The sequence below is a fragment of the Manis javanica genome, chromosome 3 (genome assembly GCF_040802235.1).
Source record: "Manis javanica isolate MJ-LG chromosome 3, MJ_LKY, whole genome shotgun sequence".
Taxonomy (NCBI): Eukaryota; Metazoa; Chordata; class Mammalia; order Pholidota; family Manidae; genus Manis; species Manis javanica.
The window spans coordinates 112,542,807-112,566,667 of NC_133158.1; the positions used below are offsets into that span (position 1 = coordinate 112,542,807).

Below are 23,861 nucleotides of genomic sequence, written 5' to 3' on the forward strand. Positions count from 1 at the left end.
AGTTGCTAAACACACATTCAAAGTGACCTAGCACTTCACAGCTATTCAAAGTTTATGACTACTATTCTCATTAATAAACACTGACATGACCAAGTAGGTAAAATTTTTTACCTAGGGAATATTCAAGTAGCAAAGTCTAGAAGTACTGTGTTGGAGTTCTTCAAAACCCTGAATACAAAAATTGGTCCTAGTTTGGAACAGAGCTGAGCACACTAAACAGGACAGGAAGACTGGCATCAAGTGATCCTAAATTCAAGAACAGAAGGAATGCTGAGGTAAAGAACTGAGGAGGGCCTGACATTGCACAGATCACTTTTTCTATACTAATATATACTATAGTAACAATTCAAAATTAAGAGCATAAATAGTATGAAGCATAAAACAGAAAAACCTACACCAACATAAAATAGTTCACAAGAAACTCTTAACATTTTAAATAACAAAACAAGCAAACAAAAAAACCTCACAATTTTACATTTACCAAAAGACAGAAATCAAAGATAGTTTATGAACTGTATCATCACTGGGTAGAGATTCAAAGGGGTGAGGAAATCAGGTGTATAGGGGGATAAGAGTGGCTTGAAAAAATATGAAGAACGTAGGGGAAAAAAAGACAAGTGGAAAAGGTGGACTATAAGAACTAAAGGCACCTGTGAAGAGAGTGGATCAAATAAACACAGATACCCAAGAGGTTTTGGATTAGGAGCCATATTTTGGAAGTCCACAGGCTTCCTTGGAAGATTTCAGGTGACTGAAATAGAAATTAATCAATTCCATAACATTTATTAAACACCAACTATATGCCAAGCCCTGGGGGTCTTGTAAAAATTTATAACCACTTGAGCTTCCTTATCATTTGAAAAATGTTAATGACTTTATACTAAGTTTCAGATATCATACTAGAACCTGGCACATAATCTTAGTTATGGACATGAATACTTTCAACAGACAAGCAAATGAGTCTGTAAAATAAGTATACTTTCTTATTATCCTGTAGAGAGATTTGGTGACCAGTGTCAAAATAATGACTTTGTATTAATACAACCTGACTTAATAACAATTCTCCAAACTTCTAAAAGTATCATTCAGCATAGTTCTAAGGAATTAGATTCAAAGTTAAACTTGCTATCAAGTCTTAAAAAATAGGTATGACAACAGTGAAATAGGAGAACTGGAATCAGTGATTGATCAATCACAGAGCAACACAGTATTATACTATATATTCACAGGTATATATGCTCAATAAATTATGGTATTTCATTACTCTACTTTATTTTTAGCAATATACAAAAATATTTCTGGTACTACAAAATAAAACTGCCAGCCATGAGTCAATAGATGAAACAGAAAAATGTATTCTAGCATCAACTCTAAGATCCAAATATATCTAATATTCTTTCTCAGTCCTATTATGTTTTATCCTATAAAATGAATTCCAGTGAGTAACAACATAGTATTTGGATATATACGATATCCAACTCATCAGTTAGAAAAATATATAGAATGAAAAATGACATGTTGGTACTACAGAGCAGTAGAAATAAAAGTTACAACCTCTGACCTAATGCCTACAATTCTAGAGATGAAATAGAAAGGTAATGAAAAAGACAAGTAGTGGAAAGAGGTATAATAGAAATAAAAACTAAGTCATTTATCATTATATATAAATGCTCTGAACCAAATGGAAAGAAAATAAAGTTTTAAATGACTTTGTAGGATCAATTGCAAATAAGAGTTTTTATTAGAATTCTGACTCCATTTTAGTGCAACACAATAGCAGTACTTTGCTCCAACTCCTAAGTAACTATAATGTAATTCTGTGGTTTCAATAGTTTTATATGTGAACTACTTTGCTTGCCCTTTCATTTGTTTACCCTTAATAAGGTGAATTATATATCAATGGTAGTGTGTTGTGTGTATATACATATACAATAGTGTATTTATATAAACTATATGTATATGTAGTTTTTAAAAGTTTTTAACATACCTTTCTTATTGACAATAATAAACTATTACTAATATTAATCTACAATTAATAACAATGCCAAGCCTTAGTATTTGCATACCTTTTTGGTATATGTAATTGTAGTCAAAACCAAGTTAGTTAAATTCTTAGGGTAACAGTCAATCTAAGAGTCAAACCAATTTTGTTGCCTCTGAATTAGTTTTGATTATAAGCAACCTCAGTGACTACATAAAGACAATTAATGACTCTTTTGAACTCAATAATTCCATTTCTCTCAAATATGTAAAAAAAAATTCTTAGGAAATTTGACATTATTATTAAAAAATTCTGAAACATTAAAAAATTTTGGACATTATTTTTAAAATAAAAACTATTGAAAGACAATTAGTAACTGAATATAAGAAATAAGCTGTTGACAGTTTATACTTACTATGGTATTAAAAAATGATTTTAAAGGAATTTATTTAAATAGACACTAAGATGTGTATGTATATTTTAATTTAAAAATTACTGATATTTAAGGAAAAAGTCATTCTCTCCTGTTTTAGACTATCGTTTTATTTTTACTGATGATGAATGAATTCTATTAAAAAGTATTTTAAACTATGAATGTTCACTCAGCTTTCCTTTAATACCAAATAGGTATTTCACTCAAATAATTACTAATTTTATATTTTCCTATTTCCAATACTCATTTCCTCAAAAACAAGTGGTTTTATGTGATTTTTTTTTTAATTTAGGAGACATTAGTACTTGTTCATCTCTTTAAACTGGCTATTGAATATCTGAAAAAAATTCCTATAATTATTCAATTACACAAGTTTACTGCTTTTAAATTAACCCTCAATAATATGTACTTATAGAAATGGGAGGATTCATTAAATTCCTTGAATAAACCATAATTTAGTATCACTTTAAGATATAAGTATATATAATAATACCAACTGTATTCAATTTAATCTATTTTCAAAACACTAGAAATTAAAAGTATTTCAAATTATCTTGGTTTCTTTATCATAACAATCTCCTTAAGGTTATCAAATGACAAAGCTAAACAGATATTTTATTTGGTTAAACATCATACTTAACAGCATTTACACAGGCAAAAATGAGGAGACAAGCATTACTAATATACATTTTAATTTATTTATCAATGGCTATATTTTAGAGAAGTCATTCAACAGAATCTGAGACTGTTTCATCTGGCATTACATAAGAGCAAAAGGAAAGTATTTTTTGTTTCCCCTTTTGTGCTAAAGACCTGCATAGATAGACTGAAAACACACATTTCTGCACATCCAAGGTTTCATTGCCTAACGCTTTACTTATTTAATAAGAAATCTACACTAACACATCTTTGCAAAACAAACGTGAACCAAAATATACAGAAAATAATTTCAACAAGTGGTATGTTACCTGGGTGGAGCTGGTGGCTACCGAGATGCAGTCAATAAAGCTGTGTCTTCGAGTGAAAAATGCAACTATCTGCTGCCAGCGTGAAGGTTCTGGCTCAGCTTGCAGTTCATCTGATGAGCCTTTTTTTGCCCAGTGTTTCTGCTTTGGGCCTACTGAGCCATGGCTAGAGCTAGTATTGCCTCCTCGACTGGCGCGAGAGTACAGAAGTGTGTTGTTCCCGAAAATGTAATTCATCTCTGCAGCCCTGCAGGTGGCTGCCAAGCAGTCTTACTTCTCTACCAGCTGCTGAGTGGTGAATGATCGGTAAAAACTGCAGCTAGAATTACAGCAGCATCACTTAAGAGCAGGGAAAATAAAAACCTTGAGAAGCGATGTTCATTTTCTCTGTAATATCTTCCCTTGAAAGAGCTTGTATCCTCCCTCTGTACCTGCTAGCTGTATGAAAGCTGAATTTATATTTGCAGACAAAAGAGACGGCATAAGGTGGATTTCTTTCTCATGATTATTTTTTCACCAGCATCTGCAGGAATCAAAAGCTGTTCTTTTGTTAGCTGGTAACTACATAGACTGAAATCCAGGAAGTGAGGTCGATTAGCAGGTAAAGGATGTTATAAACACGGGACTGCCAAGACCCTCTGGGGCCGCCTGATACAGCACACTGGGTGGAGAAATCTTGGATGACTAAATTTTAATCACAGTCTATAGCAAAATCCAATGTCATCTCCACTGCTTAAATAAATATGAATTTGAAAATATAAGAGGACTCTTTCTGCTTGTTTAAAGTAATTTCAAAGGAGCCCTGTTATTCACATATAAATTTCTCCATCAGAAAGGAGCTTACATTAATTAGCACTGGTAGTAAACTTCTTAAAGGCACTATTTACACTAAACTCTGAGGATCTAATGACAGAGGTAAGTCCTTTTGTAATGCAGCATGATCATTTTATGTAATATTTTTAATGCTTTGATAATTGAGTCTGGAGACAGAACAGATTAATTAGCAAAATAAGTATTTGGCTTCGGGAACTTTTGTGATAAAAAAAAGATTTTTTAATTATTGGCATCATCTCTCATATATGATAAACATAAGTTATGAATTTGTAAAAATGCCAAAGAATTAAAGGTAAATTTTTTGTTTTATAACCAGTGAAACATGTTTTCTCCAACAGTACATAATTAATAACACGGCTCACAAAATAATACTGCTTGGTTGACAGACATTTTCTAATATCTACTATCTAGGTCAGTGTTTCTCAACATAGTAGTCCACCTAAGAATCACTTAGGGTTCTGGTTAAAAAGGCATACTGGTATCCCCTCCCCATCATAACTTTTAGGATTAAGGAGGATCTGGGAATTTTCATTAATAAAAATGCCCTAAGTGACTCTTTCAAGTTTAATTCTGTCCTCTTAACTATGCTGTATTAGTACATAATACAGTATACAGTATGATCATTTGAAAACAATGTATGAGTAAAAATGCTATTGATAATTTCCTAATGGTTGATTAATTCAATTTTTAAGTTGATAAAAGAACATGCTAAGTCCCAACCTCAGTCATAGATATTCTTTCAGATGTGGACTGACAAAATCCTGCTTACTATATGCTTATCAGAACCACCTAAACGCTGGGAAGTAGTAACATTGGCAAATGACAACTGCAAGGTCACTGCAAATCCTGATTCAGCAAGAAAAGATGCTAGTAATGTCTCTATGATTCCATTCCTAAGGTACAGATACCTGCCCAACAAAGGTTGAGAGTCATGTGGGACTCTAGGGAGAAAGACGGTTTGTGACAGAGATTAGAGCACAAAAGTTTGGTGCTTCTTCCCAAAGACTGTGTAGACGGTAGCTGGAAATTTTGTGGCCCTAGATAGATTGTCCTATCCATTTGTGAGTAGGGGAACAGAGGAAAACACTAATGGTAGACAGAGAACAAGGAAGTCTCTCATAAGAAAGGAAAACATGAAACCTAGTGAAAAAAATATATAGACCGGGTACTTAATAAATAATTGATTAGTGTGGTTTATATAAATGCTTATAGTAATTGGTTTGGCCCTAAAATATGTGCCTTGATCCATGTCTGATGAAAATCCGGGGAAGGGTGAACCCTAGAGTTGATACAGGCTGTTATTTTGGTGTGTATGAGGATATTGAACACAAATATGAAATGTATATTTCCTACTCAAGTTTGTAAACAATAACAACACAGACTAAGAAGCTGTTCACGTACATAGATTTCTTATGCTAGAGAGCAAAAGAGCTTGGGAACAATCTAAATTTGATAGACCACTCCACCCTACATATCCCCTGAGTACAGGGAAGAAATACTTCTCAATGTATAGTTTTCCTACTGAAATCCACTGACATCAAGAAAGCAACTTTTGGGTTTTGAGAAAAGTTTCTTTACTAAAATGTCCCATTACCTGAGCTACAAGAGTTTAGATGAGACTGGGCTTGTTCAGGGTGGTATAGCCGTAGACACGAGCTACAAGAACTTATATGAATAGAAAACCATGTGTACATACCTAAATCACACTCAGTTTCATGAGTTGATTGGGAGGCAGAAGGCAACCAACTCACAGATCTCTGCTCTAGAACAGCCCAATTCATGTAGAATTCAAGTTCCTTATAGAACTTGGAAAGTCTATTTAAAATAATGAATTTAAAAAAATACACAATGTCTAAATCACCCAGAAGAGTCATTACTAACATTTTAATATGATACATAAAGAACTGACATATTTTATTGTATTATTTTTTTTAACCCAACCGACAGTATTATCTGTAATAGAACTCTAAATAATAGGAGCTAGCTTAACTAGGTACATCCATTTTAATGGATTATTACATAACCTAAAATATGATTATGAAAAATTGGTGACTGAAAAATTTTACTCATTAATGTTTATTTTAATGGTAAATGGAAGTAAAGACAGTTGATAGGCCCTCACTTATTTGTAACCCTTTCCAAACTCACAAATAAACACAGAAATCTTCAGGTACAGCAACAAAGGCAAGGATTAAATAGTATTGGTGAAAGATGACGGGGAAAGCAATATTGAAACTCTAAAATACAAAGAAAAAATTACTAAGTAACTACAGAGCTAATGTACTATAAATGCAACATAACAGGTATTTTTCTTAACCTTTTGACCTTTATGATTTGGTCTATTAATTTTCAAAACATATGTCCATACAGTATTTTTTAAAAACTTAAACTAAAAAACTGTTCACCCAGTTCTCGCTCCCCCTCCACCCCCCACCTCCTGCAACCACCAATCTGTTCTCTACTTATAAGAGAGATCATATGGTATTTGTCTTTCTCTGATTTAGGGCATAATGCCATTCAGGTCTATCCACATTGTTACAAGTGACAACATTTCATTCTTTTTAGTGGCTGAATAATATCCCATTGTATATATGTACTTCTTTATCCATTCATCTACTGATGGACACTTTGTTTCCATATTTTGGCTGTTGTAAATAATGCTGCAATGAACATGGGAGCACACATATCTTTTAAAATCAGTGTTTTCATTTTCTTCTAATAAATGTTCATAAATGGAACCGCTGGATCATGTGTTAGTTCTATTTTTAATTTTTTGAGGAACCTCCATACTGTTTTCTGTAGTGGCTGCACCAATTTACATTCCCACCAACAGTGCATGAGGGGTTGGGTCCCTTTCCTCCACATCCTTGTCAACACTTGTTATTTATCTTTTTGATAATAGCCATTCTGACAGGTGGAGGTGTTATCTCCTTGTGGTTTTGATTTCCATTTCCCTGATGATTAATGATGTTGAACTTCTTATAATGCACCTGTTAGCCATCTGAACATCTTCTTTGGAAAAATGTCTATTCAGATCTTCTGTCATTTTTTAATCAGATTGTTCGTTATTTCGATATTCAGTTGTATGAGTTCTTCATATATTTTGGGTATTAGCCCCTTATCAGATATGTGATTTGCAGTAATTTTTTCCTATTTAATAAGCTGCCTTTTTGCTGGGCAGAACCCTTTTAATTTGATGTTGTAGCTTCTCTTGTTTATTTTTGCTTCTGTTGCTTTTGCTTTTGGTGCCAGATTAAAAAAATCATCACCAAAATCTGTATCAAATAGCTTACTGCCTATGTTTTCTTCTAGGAGTTTTTTTCTAGGACAAGACTGAATTGACAAGACTGTTAACATAGGTTTATTTATCTAGAAAAACTTGGATCATATATATATATACACACAGATCTCTTCTGTATGAGCACCATCTAGTGGTCAAACTGTATGTGAACTATATGCTCACCTTAACCAGGGCCATCCAAAAATAAGATAAAATTCAAAAGCAATTTATGTTCCAGAGATGTGAAAACAAGGCTGATTTCAAAAAGGACCCATTATATACTCAAAATGGGAAATAATTCTATTCCTGTAGCATTTAGTTCAACAGGCATATATTTACTTATGTCCATTCTTCTGCTACCTCCATTTCTTACAATATTTGAAAAACTACCAACTGCTGCTGGTAATTTCATTAGATAGTATTCTCAATACTACTGGATGAAATGTGTCTAGACTAGGAGATATACTCAGTTAATATAATTGCCTGCTTTCACACCCCATTCTACCTTTGATTTCAAGTCCCTCTTGACTATATTAACTGCACATTATTAAACATAATTTTCCCTGTCAGTGAAGACAAAAGCAAAATATGAATTATTTTGTTTCCTCGATCACAGCAACACCCCACACTAAGCAATGCAACTATTGCCCTCCTTGTCACTTCATCTAGATTTAAGTCTATTTTGAAAAGGCTGGGGTTTTGTTTATTTGTTTTACTTTCCATTTTCCCTTATTTGTAGCTAATTTTCAGTTTAAGAATCTTGACACTGTTCTCTACTATATTTATAACTGCTTAAAATCTAAACTTTTTACTTTAAAGATTATTTTATACCACAAAAATTCACCCAGTATGTGCTTTCTTTCCACATTAACAGTTTTCTTTATTACATTACCAATTTATTTCTTGGAACTACCCAGGACCAGCAAGAACATTTCCCCTTCAGCCTTAAATCACAATGACTTTAGGCTAAGGCCTGAATGACATAGCTTTCAATCACTATCTTATTTCATTCATCATTTCAGTAATGAGAATCAACACTAACAACACAAGAATGTGATAGATTATTTCACAGCACGTTTCATAGTAGCACACATTTCATAGTAGCAAACCTTTTCAAGGGCCCCTCATTAGCTCAGGATCAAAGTCCTTCACACCTTATCCTCATTTAAGAAGCTCCCTAAGCATTAGCAACAACATCATGAACTTTCCTGCATGTTTAGTTTCCTCTGATTATCTCCCTTCTATTGTACTTATTTTTCCCAGTAACTGCCTTCTTTGAATTGGTATGTTGTACATATCCTTCAACACCTTGTCCAGATGTCAACTTTCTTTTTCAGGATAGTCTAAAACTTTAATTTTTTGTCTTTATTTTTTCATGTTATATCATACTGTTATAATTCTCTCTCCAAAAAAATATTAATCACTGAAGTCTAACAAAGTTACTAACACAGACTAAATGTTTAATGTTTGCTAAATGTATTGTTTCATAAGTGAAACTAATACTCCAGCAGTTGATTTTTAAAGCACCTATTAAATCTGAATTTTATACTGTTAGCTTTTGTAAGAACTGTAAAGAATAAAGCAGTGCCTAATTTACATTCTACTTAGCAAATCACTACTATTCAAAGATATTTTTTAAGTTACAGAAATAATTCATACACTGAGTTCTATGTATAGTATAATAGTTGCTGGCTTTGTTCCAAACTGCAATACTATGAAAGTGGAAAAGCTCCTTATACTACTTTGTTTTAAAAGGAGGCTGATAATTGATAACTGACTACATTATTTAAAATAAAATATACTTCTACAAGCTTCCTAAAACATTTGTTCTGGCTTTTAAAACAATTTTTTAAATTAAAATTGTCCTTTTATGTCAAAAGAAGGTTATTTTTAAGAATTTTGGTTTTCTAAGAGAAAGTCAAAGAAAATCTAACCATTCTGCTATTATCCTACTTTATTCTATCTCACTCCTCAAATCATTATTTACGAGGTTTGTACCACAAGAACCTATGCATGAGATAGGAGAAGTAGGAATAAATTCTCCTAACTGAGCAGCCTTAATAATTGTTAAATTACAGTTTTATCAGAATACAGTCTGTCAAAAAATTTCAAGAACTTAAAGTTCATATGCTTCTCAATCAGCAATTTGACTTCTGGAAATCCATCCTAAGGCAATAACCCAAACACTTTTTATGTCCAAAGATTATTCACTGTAGCCTTCTTTACAAAATCTACCAAAAATATAAATTACAAAATGGCAAAAGACAAGAAGTGTTCATCAAATAATGGTGCAAATATACTCCGTAATATTATGGATCAAGTGTTAAAAAATTTAACATCGGAAAGAAACTGTGTATAACAAGTTTATATTAGGTAAAAACATTTTTAAAAAAGTAAAGTGTGATTTAGAAACAGATGAAAGAAAAGTTGAATAATTTCTTCTGGGAATGGAATGAAAATCCTTAACTACTCAGCACCCAGATAAAAATCAGAAAGCCAGCAAGCCAGGGGTGGGGAAAGGGGGAAGGGAGTCCCAATTACTATACCTAACAGCACCAGAAGCTTATTTATAACTCTTTCAGAGACGAATGCTAATACCTAAAAAAAAAAACAAAAAAAAACCCAGAAGCTGAAAAAGCACAAGAGAATGGCGTACAGGAATGGACTGATTTTCAGTTGTTTTTCAATAGAGATATTGTTATTTACTTTACACTACTACAAACTTCAGAATACTACGAAGCACCATTTACTATTTCCGATGGCGTATATGGCTCTATCTGAAAGCTATTATGACCATAGTACTTTATTTTTATTTATTTTTTATTAAGGTATCATTGATATAAAATCTTATGAAGGTTTCACATGAGCAACATTGTGGTTACTACATTCATCCCTATTATCAAGTCCCACCCCCAACATACCCCCTTACAGTCACTGTCCATCACCATAGTAAGATGCTATAGAGTCACTACTTGTCTTCTCTGTGCTATACTGCCTTTCCTGTGCTACCCCCTCACACATTATGTGTGAGGTATTATACCATAATACCCTTTAATCCACTTCTCCCTCCTTTCTCTCACGCCCTCCACACCCCCTTCCTCTTTGGTAACTGCTTGTCCCTTCTTGAGGTCTGTGAGTCTGCTGCTGTTTTTGTTCCTGCAGTTTTTGCTTTGTTGTTACACTCCACAAATGAGTGAAATCATTTGGTACTTTCTCTTTGCCTGGCTTATTTCACTAAGCATAATACCCTCTGGCTCCATCCATGTTGTTGCAAATGGTAGGATTTGTTTACTTCTTATGGCTGAATAATGTTCCATTATTTATATGTACCACCTCTTCTTTACCCATTCATCTACCGATGGACACTTATGTGATGGGTACTTATGTTGCTTCCGTGTCTGGCTACTGTAAATAGTGCTGCAATAAACATAGGGGTACACGGGTCTTTTTGAATCTGGGATCTTGTTTTCTTTGGGTAAATTCCTAGGAGTGGAATTGCTGAGTTAAATGGTATTTCTATTTTTAGTTTTTTGAGGAACTCCATATTGCTTTCCACAATGGTTGAACTAATTTACATTCCCACCAACAGTGTATGATGGTGTCCCTCTCTCCACATACTCGCCAGAATTTGTTGTTCCTTGTCTGCTGGATATGTTGGCCATCCTAACTGGTGTGAGGTGATATGTCATTGTGGTGTTGATTTGCATTTCCCTGATAATTAGCGATATGGAGCATCTTTTCATGTGCTTGTTAGCCATATGAATTTCTTCCTTTAAGAAGTGTCTGTTCAGATCCTCTACCCATTTTTTAATCGGGTTATTTGCTTTTTGGGTGTTGAGGCGTGTGAGTTCTTTATATATTTTGGATGTTAACCCCTTATCGGATGTTGTTTACAAATATATTCTCCCATACTGTACGATGCCTTTTTGTTCTGCTGATGGTGTCCTTCTACTGTACAGAAGCTTTTTAGTTTGATGTGATCCCATTTGTTCATTTTTCCTTTTGTTTCCCTTGCCTGGGGAAAAAGCTACTCATGTTTATATCCAAGAGATTTTTGCTAGGTTTTCTCCTAAGAGTTTTATGGTTTCCTGACTTACATTCAGATCTTTGATCCATTTTGAGTTTACTCAACTAATCCAGTTTCATTCTCTTACATGTAGCAGTCCAGTTTTGCCAACACCAGTTGTTGAAGAGGCTGTCATTTCCCCATTGTATATCTATGGCTCCTTTATCGTATATTAATTGACCATATATGCTTGGGTTTCTATCTGGACTCTCTACTCTGTTCTACTGGTCTATGGATCTGTTCTTGTGCCAGTACCAAATTGTCTTGATACTGTGGCTTTGTAGTAGAGCTTGAAGCTGGGGAGTGTAATCTCCCCACTTTCTTCTTCCTTCTCAGGATTGCTTTGGCTATTCGGAGTCTTCGGTGGTTCCATATGAATCTGAGAACTTTTTATTCTAGTTTTAGTATGCTGTCGGTATTTTGATAGAGATTGCACTGAATCTGTAGATTGCTTTAGGCAGTATGGCCATTTTGACAATATTAATTCTTCCTATCCATAAGCATGGGATGTATTTCCATTTGTTGGTGTCTTTTTTGATTTCTCTCAAGACTGTCTTATAGTTTTCAGGGTATAGGTCTTTCACCTCCTTGGTTAGGTTTATTTCTAGATATTTTATTCGTTTACATGCAATTATAAATGGAATTGTTTTCCTGATTTCTCTTTCTGTTAGTTCATCGATAGTATATAGGAATGCAACCGATTTCTGGGTATTAATTTTGTATCCTGCAACTTTGCTGAATTCAGTTATTATTACGAGTAGTTTTGGAGTGGATTCTTTAGGTTTTTTATGCAGTGACAGTTTAACTTGTTCCTTATTTAACTTGTTCCTTACTGATCTGGATGACTTTTATTTCTGTGTGTTGTCTGATTGCCATGACTAGGCCCTCCAGTACTATGTTGAATCAAAGTGGGGAAAGTGAACATCCTTGTCTTGTTCCCCATCTTAAGAGGAAAAGCTTTCAGCTTCTCACTGTTAAGTATGATGTTGGCTGTGGGTGTGTCATATATGGCCTTTATTATGTTGAGGTACTTGCCCTCCATACCCATTTTATTGAGATTTTTATCATGAAAGGATGTTGAATTCTGTCAAATTCTCATCTATATGGAGATGATCATGTGATTTTTGTCCTTTTTGTTGATGTAGTGGATGGTGATCAATTTTCAAATAATGCACCATCCTTGCATCCCTGGAATAAATCCTACTTGATCATGATGGATGATCTTTTTGATGTATTTTTAAATTCTGTTTGCTAATATTTTGTTGAGTATTTTTGCATCTATGTTCATCAGGGATATTGGTCTGTAATTTCCTTTTTTTGTGGTGTCTTTGCCTGGTTTTGGTATTAGAGTGATGTGGGCTTCATAGAATGAGTCTGGAAGTATTTCTCCCTCTTACTTTTTGGAAATCTTTAAGGAGGATGGGTATTATGTCTTCTCTAAATGTCTAATAAAATTCAGTGGGGAAGCCATGTGGTCTGGGGGTTTTATTCATGGGTAGTTTTTTGATTACTGATTCAATTTCACTATCAGTAATTGGTCTGTTCAGATTTTCTGTTTCTTCTTGGGTCAGCCTTGGAAAATTGTATTTCTCCAGGAAGTTGTCCATTCCTTCTAGATTATACAATTTGTTAGCATATAATTTTTCATAGTATGATCTAACAATTCTTTGTATTTCTGTGGTGTCTGTAGTGATTTTTCCTTTCTCATTTGATTCTGTGTGTGTAGGCTCTCTTTTTTTCTTGATAAGTCTTGATAAAGGTTTATCTATTTTATTTTCTTGAAGAACCAGCTCCTGCTTTCATTGATTCTATTTTTTTATTCTTTTAGATTTTAGTTATTTCTGCTCTGCTCTTTATTATGTCCCTCCTTCTACTGACTTTGGGCCTCATTTGTTGTTCTTTTTCTAGTTTCATTAATTGTGAGACCAGACTATTCATATGGGATTGTTCTTCTTTCCTGAGGTATGCCTGTATGGCAATATACTTCCCTCTTACACAGCCTTCACTGCATACCACAGATTTTGCAGTGTTGAGTTTTGTTGTCATTTGTCTCCATATATTGCTTGATCTCTGTTTTAATTTGGTCATTGATCCATTGATTATTTAGGAGCATGTTGTCAACCCTCCATGTGTTTGTGAGCCTTTTTGTTTTCTTTGCACTATTTATTTTTAGTTTCATAACCTTTGTTGTCTGAGAAGCTGTTGGTACAATTTCAATCTTTTTTAATTTACTGAGGCTCTTTTTGTGGCTTAGTATGTGATCTATTCTTGAAAATGTTCCATGGGCACTTGAGAAGAATGTGTATCCTGTTGCTTTTGGATGGAGTGTTCTGTAGATGTTCGTTAGGTCCATCTGTTCCAATATGTTGTCAGTGCCTCTGTCTCCTTACTTATTTTCTGTCTGGTTGATCTGTCCTTTGGAGTGAGTGGTGTGTTGAAGTTTCCTAAAATGAATGCATTGCACTGTATTTCCCCCATTAATTGTTAGTATTTGTTTCACATATTTGGGTGCTCCTATGTTGGGTGAATAGATACTTATAATAGTAATTTCTTTTTGTTGGACTAGCCTCTTTACCATTATATAATGTCCTTCATTGTCTCCTGATACTTTCTTTGTTTCGAAGTCTATTTAATATGATACAATTACTGCAACTCCTGCTTTTTTCTCCCTATTATTTGCATGGAATATCTTTTTCCATCTCTTCACTTTTAGTCTGTGTATGTCTCTGGGTTTGAAGTGAGTCTCTTGTAAGCAGCATATAGATGGGTCTTGCTTTTTTATCCATTATACGACTCTATGTCTTTTGATTGGTGCATTCATTCCATATACATTTAGGGTGATTATCAAAAATAGATACGTACTTATTGCCATTGCAGGCTTTGGATTTGGGGTTACCAAAGGTTCAAGGATAGCTTCTTTACTATCTAACAGTCTAGCTTAACTCACTTATTATGCTATTATAAACACAACTTAAAGATCCTTTTTTTCTCTTCCCTTCTTTTTCTTCCTTCTCTACTTTTTATGTTAGGTGTCATATTCTGTATTCTTTGCAATCCCTTGACTGATTTTGAGGGTAGCTGATTTAATTTTGCATTTGCTAAGTGATTAATTGATGTACTTCCTTTACTGTGATGTTATTTTCTCTGGTGACAACTTATTAGGTTTAGGAGCACTTCCACCTAGAGCAGTTCCTTTAAAATACACTGTAGAGATGGTTTGTAGGAGGTAAGTTCCCTCATCTTTTGCTTACCTGGAAATTGTTTAATCCCTCTTTTAAATTTAAGTGGTAATCTTGCCAGGCAGAGTATTCTTGGTTGACCGCCTTCTGTTTCACTGCATTAAATACATCATGCCACTCCCTTCTGGCCTGTGAGGTTTCTGCTGAAAAGTCTGATGACAGCCTGTTGGGTTTTCCTTTGTAAGTGATCTTTTTTCTTTCTGGCTGCTTTTAATACTCTATCCTTGTCCTTGATCTTTGTCATTTTAATTACTATATGTTTTGGTGTTGTCTTCCTTGGGTTTCTTTTGTTGGGAGATCTGTGCACTTCATGGCCTGAGAGACTATTTCCTTCTCCAGACTGGGGAAATTGTCAGCAATTATTTCTTCAAAGACACTTTCTATCTTTTTCTCTCTTCTTCTTCTTCTCGTACCCTTATAAGGTGAATATTGTTCCATTTGGATTGGTCAGAGAGTTGTCTTATTATTCTCTCATTCCTAGAGATCTTTTTTCTCTCTCTGAGTCAGCTTCTTTGTATTCCTTTTCTCTAATTTCTATTCCACTTACTGTCTCCTCTACCTAATCTAATCTTGCTTTTCAATCCCTCCAATGTATGTTTCATTTCAGATACTGTACTTTGCGCAAAGTGTCTATCTCTCTACTGAACTCATCCCTTAGATCTTGAATATTTTTTGTAGCTCTGTTAGCATGTTTATGGTTTTTATTTTGAAATATTTTTCAGGAAGATTGGTGATTCCATTTCATTGAGCCCTCTTTCTGATATTTGAGGGATTCTGGATTGAACAAGGTTCTTCTGCCTTCTCATAATCCTACTGGATATTGTGGAATACTAGCTTGGTATAGGCGGTGCCCTCTAGTGCCCAGAAGATCTACTCTTTGGAGGTGCCTAGCACCTGGAGTGACTGCAGGGGTTGCAGGTGAGTGGCTCCAGTGCCTGCCTCCACTCTCAGGGCCAGTGAGCCAAGCATGCAGGGAGCAACCCCTCGGTTAAGCCCCCATAGCTGACCCCATACCAGGCAGGGCTGGCCTGTTGCAATGGTGGGGACAGCAGGTTTGTGAGCAGTTTTCAGCGGGAGGAAGGAGCGGCAGGATGCATACTATGGTGGTGGTCCTCAGGGCTGTGCTGCCAACCAGGGGGATGGAGTACCTGAAACTCCTGAAAGTTCCCAACCTACTGGGCTGAGGGTGCCAGGACAATTTTGTCCACCTGTCCTTTCTCCGGAGCAGCAAGCTCTACTTAATCCTTGACCCTTTAACAGCCCTCTAACTGTTGGGAAGTCTTTCAAAGTGCCTGCCTTTCTTTTCTCCCAGAGCAGCTGGTTGTGGGAACCTGTTCTCCACAAGTGGCTGAAATCTCAGCCTCTCCAAGTATTTGACCTGTCTTTGCTTTCCAACCCCTCTAATCCCCAGAGCACCATGCAATGTGGGTTTTTGCTCCTGGAGTAATCTCCAGGGCTGGGTATTTAGCAGTGCTTGGCTTCTACTCCCTCCCTGCTCTGTTTCTCTTCCTCCCACCAGTGAGCTGGGGTTGGGAGAGGGCTTGGGTCCTGCCAGATCAAAGCTTTGGTACTTAACCCTTTTCTGTGAGATCTGTTTTGTCTTTTTTCCCCCCTCCAGATGTAGGCTGGCTGTTGCAATCTTCTTTCTGGTCACTTTTTTATGATTAGTTGTATTTGCTGTGTTTTCATATTATATGTGGTTTTGGGAGGAGATTTCTGCCTCACTTTTTATGCCGCCATCTTTTTCTAATGACCATGATACTTTAAGGTCCTTTGATGCCTCTACTTTCTTGATCTTACCAAAGTGTGCCAACAAAGGTTGGCATACAAATACTCAAAATGTCACTTCACTAAGAGAACAGTAAAACACCAGCAACTATAAGACATACAACAATTTCAAAAAGATAAAATGTGAAAAAAGTGTTTAAAGGATATTTTAATCTCAATAATATACTCCTTTAAATAAAAGCCTCTGTCAAATTTGTCTTCAAAATGCTGTGGAGGATATAATGCTTTATCATGTAGTAATTAGTGTATGAAAAGAAGAAGAGAATTTTTAAAGCAGAAACTAAAAGAATCAAGCACAATTGACTTCATTCTCTTATGATGAGGAAATTAGGGAAAAACATAAATTAGACTATAGGAACACATGAGAATCTTATAAAATAATGCTTTTTCTCTCAATAACTGGAAATATTTTTAAACATCATTGCAGAGTGAGGATTAAAGAGATCAAGTCAGAAATTTGCTTTAAAATACCTCCACAGAGACAAGTGAAGAAGTAGGTGTATGGTGGTTCAATTAAAGTAGGGTCTAGTGCAGTACTTCTCAACTGTGGCTATACACTAGAAACACCTGAAGAGTCTTGTAGAAATCCCAAAGTCCACACTGTACTATACAGACCAAGTAAATCAGAATCTCTGAGGTGACACTCGACAGTTTTTAAACCTCCTTTGGTGATGCCAATGTCCAGCCACAGTTAAGAACCATTCATCTATGAGCAGTCAGATGTTCTGATGAGGAATTCACATTTCCAGACTGATCAGCTAGCAGGTAATTAAAAAGGTCTTATTAGAAATGGCTACTCTAAGATTTTTGTTATACTAATCTTCGATCAACACCAAACACTTTCCCAATTATCATAATGAATGAAGTGGGCTTCCACTGGTGAAATCCATTGTATTCCAGTTATACGGATTGGTTAAAATAATTAAGAGACACTATCTACCCTTACATAAGGGAAACAAGACACTGAAGAGGCCTATACCCTTAGGGATAGCACTTCAGGTTTAATTCCTAAAATGTCTGGAAATTCTGGTTAACAAAATCTTATCTCTGGAATATTGTTTTATTTGCCTAGAGTGAGCATTTTATGCAACAAGAAAGAGCTGAGGCTTTATCATAGTTAAAGAAGAGGCTATACAAAGTACTTTATGCTTGCTGGCTCACTGTTTAAATGTCTGCTTGTGTCAGAGCCTGCATATATATGGGAGTAAACTACCAAAATAACCACCAAAAAACTAAGAAATTGGGTATGTACAAACTACATCTGGATAATTTATAACACTCAGAATGACCAGAAATTCAAAACATCAGAAATAAGATTATTATACATACCTGGAAGGGTTTTTGACTAAAGAAAGAGATTATATTAATCAAGTCAAGAGAAAACAGGTTGCCAAGAACAGCACATAAAGCAGGGGGGAGCACTTAGAATTCAAGTGTTTTAAGGTCCTTATGTTATTCAGAATGAGGATATAAGGCTTTTATTTACTTTAGAATTTGTAAGTTAAACATGTATATTAAAATTTCTAGGATAAACATTAAAGAGAAGCAGAATAAGTAATAAGTGATAAGGAAAAATGAGCTGAGAAAATATAACTTAAAGACATAAATGTTGGATGATAAAAAAGTTGCACATTAAAACTTGTGGGATATAATTAAAGTGCTATTTAAAAGAAAATCTGCAAACTCAAATACTATTAAGAAATGGCTGATAATGCAATAAGCAAACAACTTGAAAAACTAAGACAAAACAGAACAAAACAATGAACAAAATAAACTCAAAGAAAGCAGGAGAAAAAATAGGATAAGAGGAGAAAAGGGAAAAGATAAAAGGAGAACTGTTTCTGTCACTAACAGCCAACTGTATTTTTCTCTGTGTCTCTCTCTCATTCAGTCTCACAAGGGAAGATCAGATTGCTTTAAGTGATCTGCAATATTCAAGATAAATCTTTAATTGATAGGTAGGCCAATATTTATACAGGAACATAAACATGTGTATGTATATATGTGAGTATGAAAACAGGGAAGGTGGGAGAGGCAGCACATGGGGGAAGGGACACTTATAGAAGCCATGGTTCTTTGAAAAGAACATCCTTGAAACTGACCATCCTTTGGCAAGAATGATCATGGAAAAAAACAAAACAAGACAAAAATAAACAATATTAGGAATGAAAAAAGAGCCCACACCTAAATATACTATAAATATTATTAAAAAACAGGATAAAGAATATTTTGAAATGTGAAATGATTTCCAGAAAAAAATAACCTAGCAAAACTATAGTAGGAAATCTGAATGGCACTAACCAATAATGCGAAATCAACCCTCAAAGAGAATTACAAAACCCTGGTTAAGTTTTACTAGTAAGAAATGCTCCTTATTCAAAATACATACAACCAATAAAGGACTAGTATCTAGAATATGTAAAGGACTTGTATAAATCAGTAAAAAGGGCAACCTAATACAAAAATGAATAAAAATCTTGAGAGGTCATGTCACAGAATAGGTAACCTGAATAACCAGTAAGTATATTCAACCTTATTATCAAACAGGGAAATGCACATTAATATCATAATGTGAAGCCCAAGGGCAAAAATAATAATACCAAGTATTGATAAGATATGGATCTATTAAAACTAATATATTGCTGCTGAAAATGTAAATCATACAATCAATTGGAAAATAATCTGGTGTTACTAACAAACATGTGTATACACAACCTTTCTTTTCATTAAGGTACTACTGATATGCACCTTTTTTTATTAAGGTATTATTGATATACACTTCTATGAACATTTCACATGAAAAAACAATGTGGTTACTAACATTCACCCCTATTATTGTGTCCCCTCCTATACCCCATTGCAGTCCCTGCCCATCAGTATAGTAAGATGTCACAGAATCACTATTTGCCTTCTCTGTGCTATCCTGTCATGACCTATGTTTTTAACAGCACTTTTTATACTAGTAATAATTTGAAAATAACATTCATCAAATGTGAGATAAATTACAGTGTATTCATAAAAAATAGAAAACTCTAGAGCAGTGAAAATAATCTCAGGAATATAACGTGGAACAAAAATGCAAGTAGAGATTACATGCAGTATAATTTCATTTATATTCAAGATAGGCAAAATAAACATATTGATTAGAGATTTAAATATATTGTTCAGCCTTATAATAGAAACCAGGATTGTGATTATTTCTGAGGGGAGAGAATAAGGTGAAGCAATCAAATACAGTCACATACTGGACTTCAAAGACACTGTTAATGCTCTTTTTCTGTACCTACTGACATTTGTAGCAAGTATTTATAAATACTTCAGTATGTGGTATTTGAAATATAATATTTATTTCCTTCATGGGAATTTTAGGCTTAAAGGCAGTATCACTAAATAAAATTCACTTACAAAACATATCTTAAAAAATGTTTTTAGAATGCTAAAAGATCATGAAATTTCCTACAATTATGAAACCAGAAATAGTCAAAGTGCAAAAATTCTACATGAAAGGATAGTTCTCTCTGAGCATGAGCTATACTACTAACAAAAGAAATATGTAATTCACAGCAACAAAATAAAGTTATTATCTTACCTTTATTGGTGAAATATGAGAATGAGAAACAAATCCATGGACATTCTCAATTTCTGACAGGTTCTTCTCTGAGACATGAACCAATTCTGGACCTATCACCTCATTAGTGATTTGTGGGGAAATGTGCTCTTGAGGAGGTGTATCTTCATCTTGATACCGGTATTTCTGTAAAGAAAATTATTAAATGTGAAGAAGCCCCGAAAAGTAAAGTGAATTCAGTTCAAATCATGGTTTTCTTAACTAGCCAAACACTCAATAATATTTGACTATGTATGAAAACTGTATTTTATGGTTTAATGCATAAAGTCTGAGAGAAATAGGCCTCTATTATAAGGCAATGCCAGTATTTTTAATAAAATTATTTGATAATTAAAAATAATTCAGATTCTGGGAGGATGGCAGAATAGAAAGCACAAGGAATCTGTCTCCCTACCTAGACAGCTGCACTGGCAGAATCTGCTGATGTTAACTATTTTGGACCTCTGGAGCCTGTTGAAGGCTTGCAACTTCCAGGAGAAAACTTGGATGTTAAACTGTGGTTAATTTTGGTCAATTTCAACACTTCTATTCAACACAGTACTAAAGGTCATAGCCAGAACAATTAGTCAAAAAAAAAGGCATCCAAATTGGGAAGTAAGAAGGAAAATTATCCCTGTTTGTAGATGATAAGATCTTACATTTAGAAAACTCTAAGATAATTAGCAAAAAAGCTGTTAGAAGTAATGAATTCAGTGAAGAAGAAGCATACCAAGTCAACACACAAAAATCAGTTGCAGTTCAAAATCTCTTAAATATAAACATAAGCAACTTTTTATTGAACACATCTTCTTCGGCAAGAGAAACAAAATAAAAAAACACATGGGACTACATCAAACTAAAAAGCTCCTGCACAGCAAAGGACACCATCAGCAGAACAAAAAGGCATCCTACAATATGGGAAAATGTATTCATGAACAACTTATCCAATAAGGGTTTAACATCCAAAATATATAAAGAACTCACACACCTCAACACCCCAAAAACAAATAACCTGATTAAAAAATGGGTTGAGGATTTGAACAGACACTTCTCCAAAGAAGAAATTCAACCAGTGAACAGGCACACGAAAAAATGCTCCACCTTGCCAATCACAAGGAAATGCAAATTAAAACCACAATGAGACCTTACCTCACACCAGTTAGGATGGCCAACATCAAACAGACAAGAAACAACAAATGCTGGTGAGGATGCAGAGATAGAGGATGCAGAGATTCCTCCTACACTACTGGTGGGAATGTAAATCAGTTCAACCATTGTGCAAAGCAATATGGAGGTTCCTCAAAAAACTAAAAATAGAATACCATTTGACCCAGTAATACTACTTCTAGGAATTTACTCAAAGAAAACAAGATCCATGATTCAAAAAGATATATGCACCCCATGTTTATTGCAGCATTATTTACAATAGCCAAGATGTGGAGGCAACCTAGGTGTCCACCAACAGATGAATGGATTAGAAGATGTGGTACAAATACACAATGGAATATTATTCAGCTATAAAAAGAAAACAAATCCTATCATTCACAGCAACATGGATGGAGCTAAGAGGGTATTATGCTCAGTGAAATAAGCCAGGCAGAGAAAGACAGGTACTAAATGATTTTACTCATTTGTGGAGTATAAAAACAAAGCAAAACTGAAAACAGCAGCAGACTCACAGACTCCAAGAAGGGACTAGCGGTCACCAAAGGGAAGGGGGTAGGGAGTGTGGGTGGGGAGGGAGAGAAAAGGGGATTAAGGGGCATTATAATTAGCAATAATAATATAGGCAGGTCCCGGGGAAGGCAGTACAGCACAGAGAAGACAAGCACTGTCGCTATGGCATCTTAGTACGCTCATAGACAGTGACTGCAATGGGGCGGGGGGGGGGGGTGAGGACTTGAAATTATGGGTAAATGTTGAAACCACAATATTTTTCATGTGAAACCTTCATAAGATTGTAGATCAATGATACTTTAATGAAAAAAAAAATCAGTTGCACTTCTATACACAATCTGAAAATTACAAAAACAATTCCATTTACAATAGTACCAAAAAGAATAAAATACTTGGGGGTCAATTTAACCAAAAAGGTGAAGACTTATACAATGAAAACTACAAAATACTGTTGGAAGAAATTACATATGATAAAAATAAATGGAAACACATCCTATTTTTATGGCTTGGAAGACTTAACATTGGTAAGATGTCAATACTACCCAAAGCAATCTACACATTCAATATAACCCCTATAAAATCCCAATGATGCTTTTTGCAGAAATAGAAAAACCCATCCTCAAATTCATATGGGATCTCAAGGGACCTGAACAGTCAAAGTAATTACAAAAAAGAACAAGCTGGAGGACTCACACTTCTTAATTTCAGAGCATACCACAAAGCTAGTCAAAATAGTTTGGTATGGGCATACAGACAGATATACTGACCAATCTATGCACTATAATACAGAGTCCAGAAATAAACCTTCACATATACAGTCAAATTATTTTTGACAAGGGTGCCAAGACCATTCCTTGGAGAAAAGACAATGTTTTCAACAAATGGTGCTAGGAAAACCAGATAGCCAAATACAAAAGAATGAAATTGGAACCCTTAACTAAAACCATACACAAAAATTAATTCAAAATGGATCACGGACCTAAACATAAGCTCTAAAATGAACTCTTAGAAGAAAACAGCATAAAAGCTTCATGACATTGCATTTAGCTATGATTTCTTGGATATGAAACCAAAGGCAAAGGTAACAAAAGAAAAAATAGACAAATTTAATTTCATAAAAATTTAAAAATTTTGTGCATCAAAAGGCATTATCCACAGAGTAAAAAGTCAACCCACAGGAGAAAATATTTGCAAATCATATATCTGATAAAGGATTAAAATCCAGAATATACAGAAAACTAAAATTCAACAAAAACCAAAAAACCTGATTCAAAACTGGGCAAAAGACTTGAAAAGACATTTCTCCAAAAGAGATATACGAATGGCCAATAAGCACATGAAAGGATGCTCAACATTACTTATCATTAGGGAAATGCAAATAAAAGCTACAATAGATACCATCTCACACCCATTAGAATGTCTACTACCCAAAAAAAACAAGTGTTGGTGAGGACATGGCACGCTTGTGCACTGTGGGTAGAAATGTAAAATGGAACAGACACTGTGGAAACAGTACGGCAGTTCCTCAAAAAAATTAAAAGTACAATTATTATATGATCCAGCAATTTCACTTTTGCATATATACCCAAAACAAGTGGAAGTGGGGTTTGGAAGAGATATCTGTTCACTCAGGATCATAGCAGCATTATTCACAATAGTTTAAAACATGGAAGAAACCCAAGCATACATCAGTGGATGAATGGATTTGCAAAATGTGGTATACACATACAATGGAATATTAATCAGCCTTAATGAGGTAATTTCTGCAATATGTTACAGTGTGAATAAACCTTGCTGACATTATGCTAAATGAAGTACGACAGTTGCAAAAAGAGAAATACTGTATGAACCACTTATATGAGGTACTTAAGAGTAGTCAAATCATAAAGTCCCTAAGTGATTGCCAGGGGGACAGGGGAGGGGAAAATTTTGACTTATTGTTTAATAGGCACAAAGTTTTAGTTTTACAACATGGAAACAGTTATGGGGAA

The 23,861-nt window shown here is 34.6% G+C and overlaps 1 protein-coding gene across 18 annotated transcripts in view; it reads right to left on the minus strand.

Moving 5' to 3' along the window:
- The window catches only part of DLG1 (discs large MAGUK scaffold protein 1), a 318,440-nt gene that overhangs the window by 192,276 nt on the left and 102,303 nt on the right, over positions 1-23,861 (minus strand). For 13 of the 18 annotated variants that reach the window (XM_073231852.1, XM_073231851.1, XM_073231856.1 and 10 more), the window contains exon 5: positions 20,176-20,340. In XM_073231852.1, the coding sequence (XP_073087953.1) occupies positions 20,176-20,340 (165 nt within the window). Of the gene's footprint in view, positions 1-3,382; positions 4,130-20,175; positions 20,341-23,861 lie in introns of those variants that run through there. The other 5 variants (XM_073231862.1, XM_036998242.2, XM_073231864.1 and 2 more) reach the window with 5 other exon arrangements.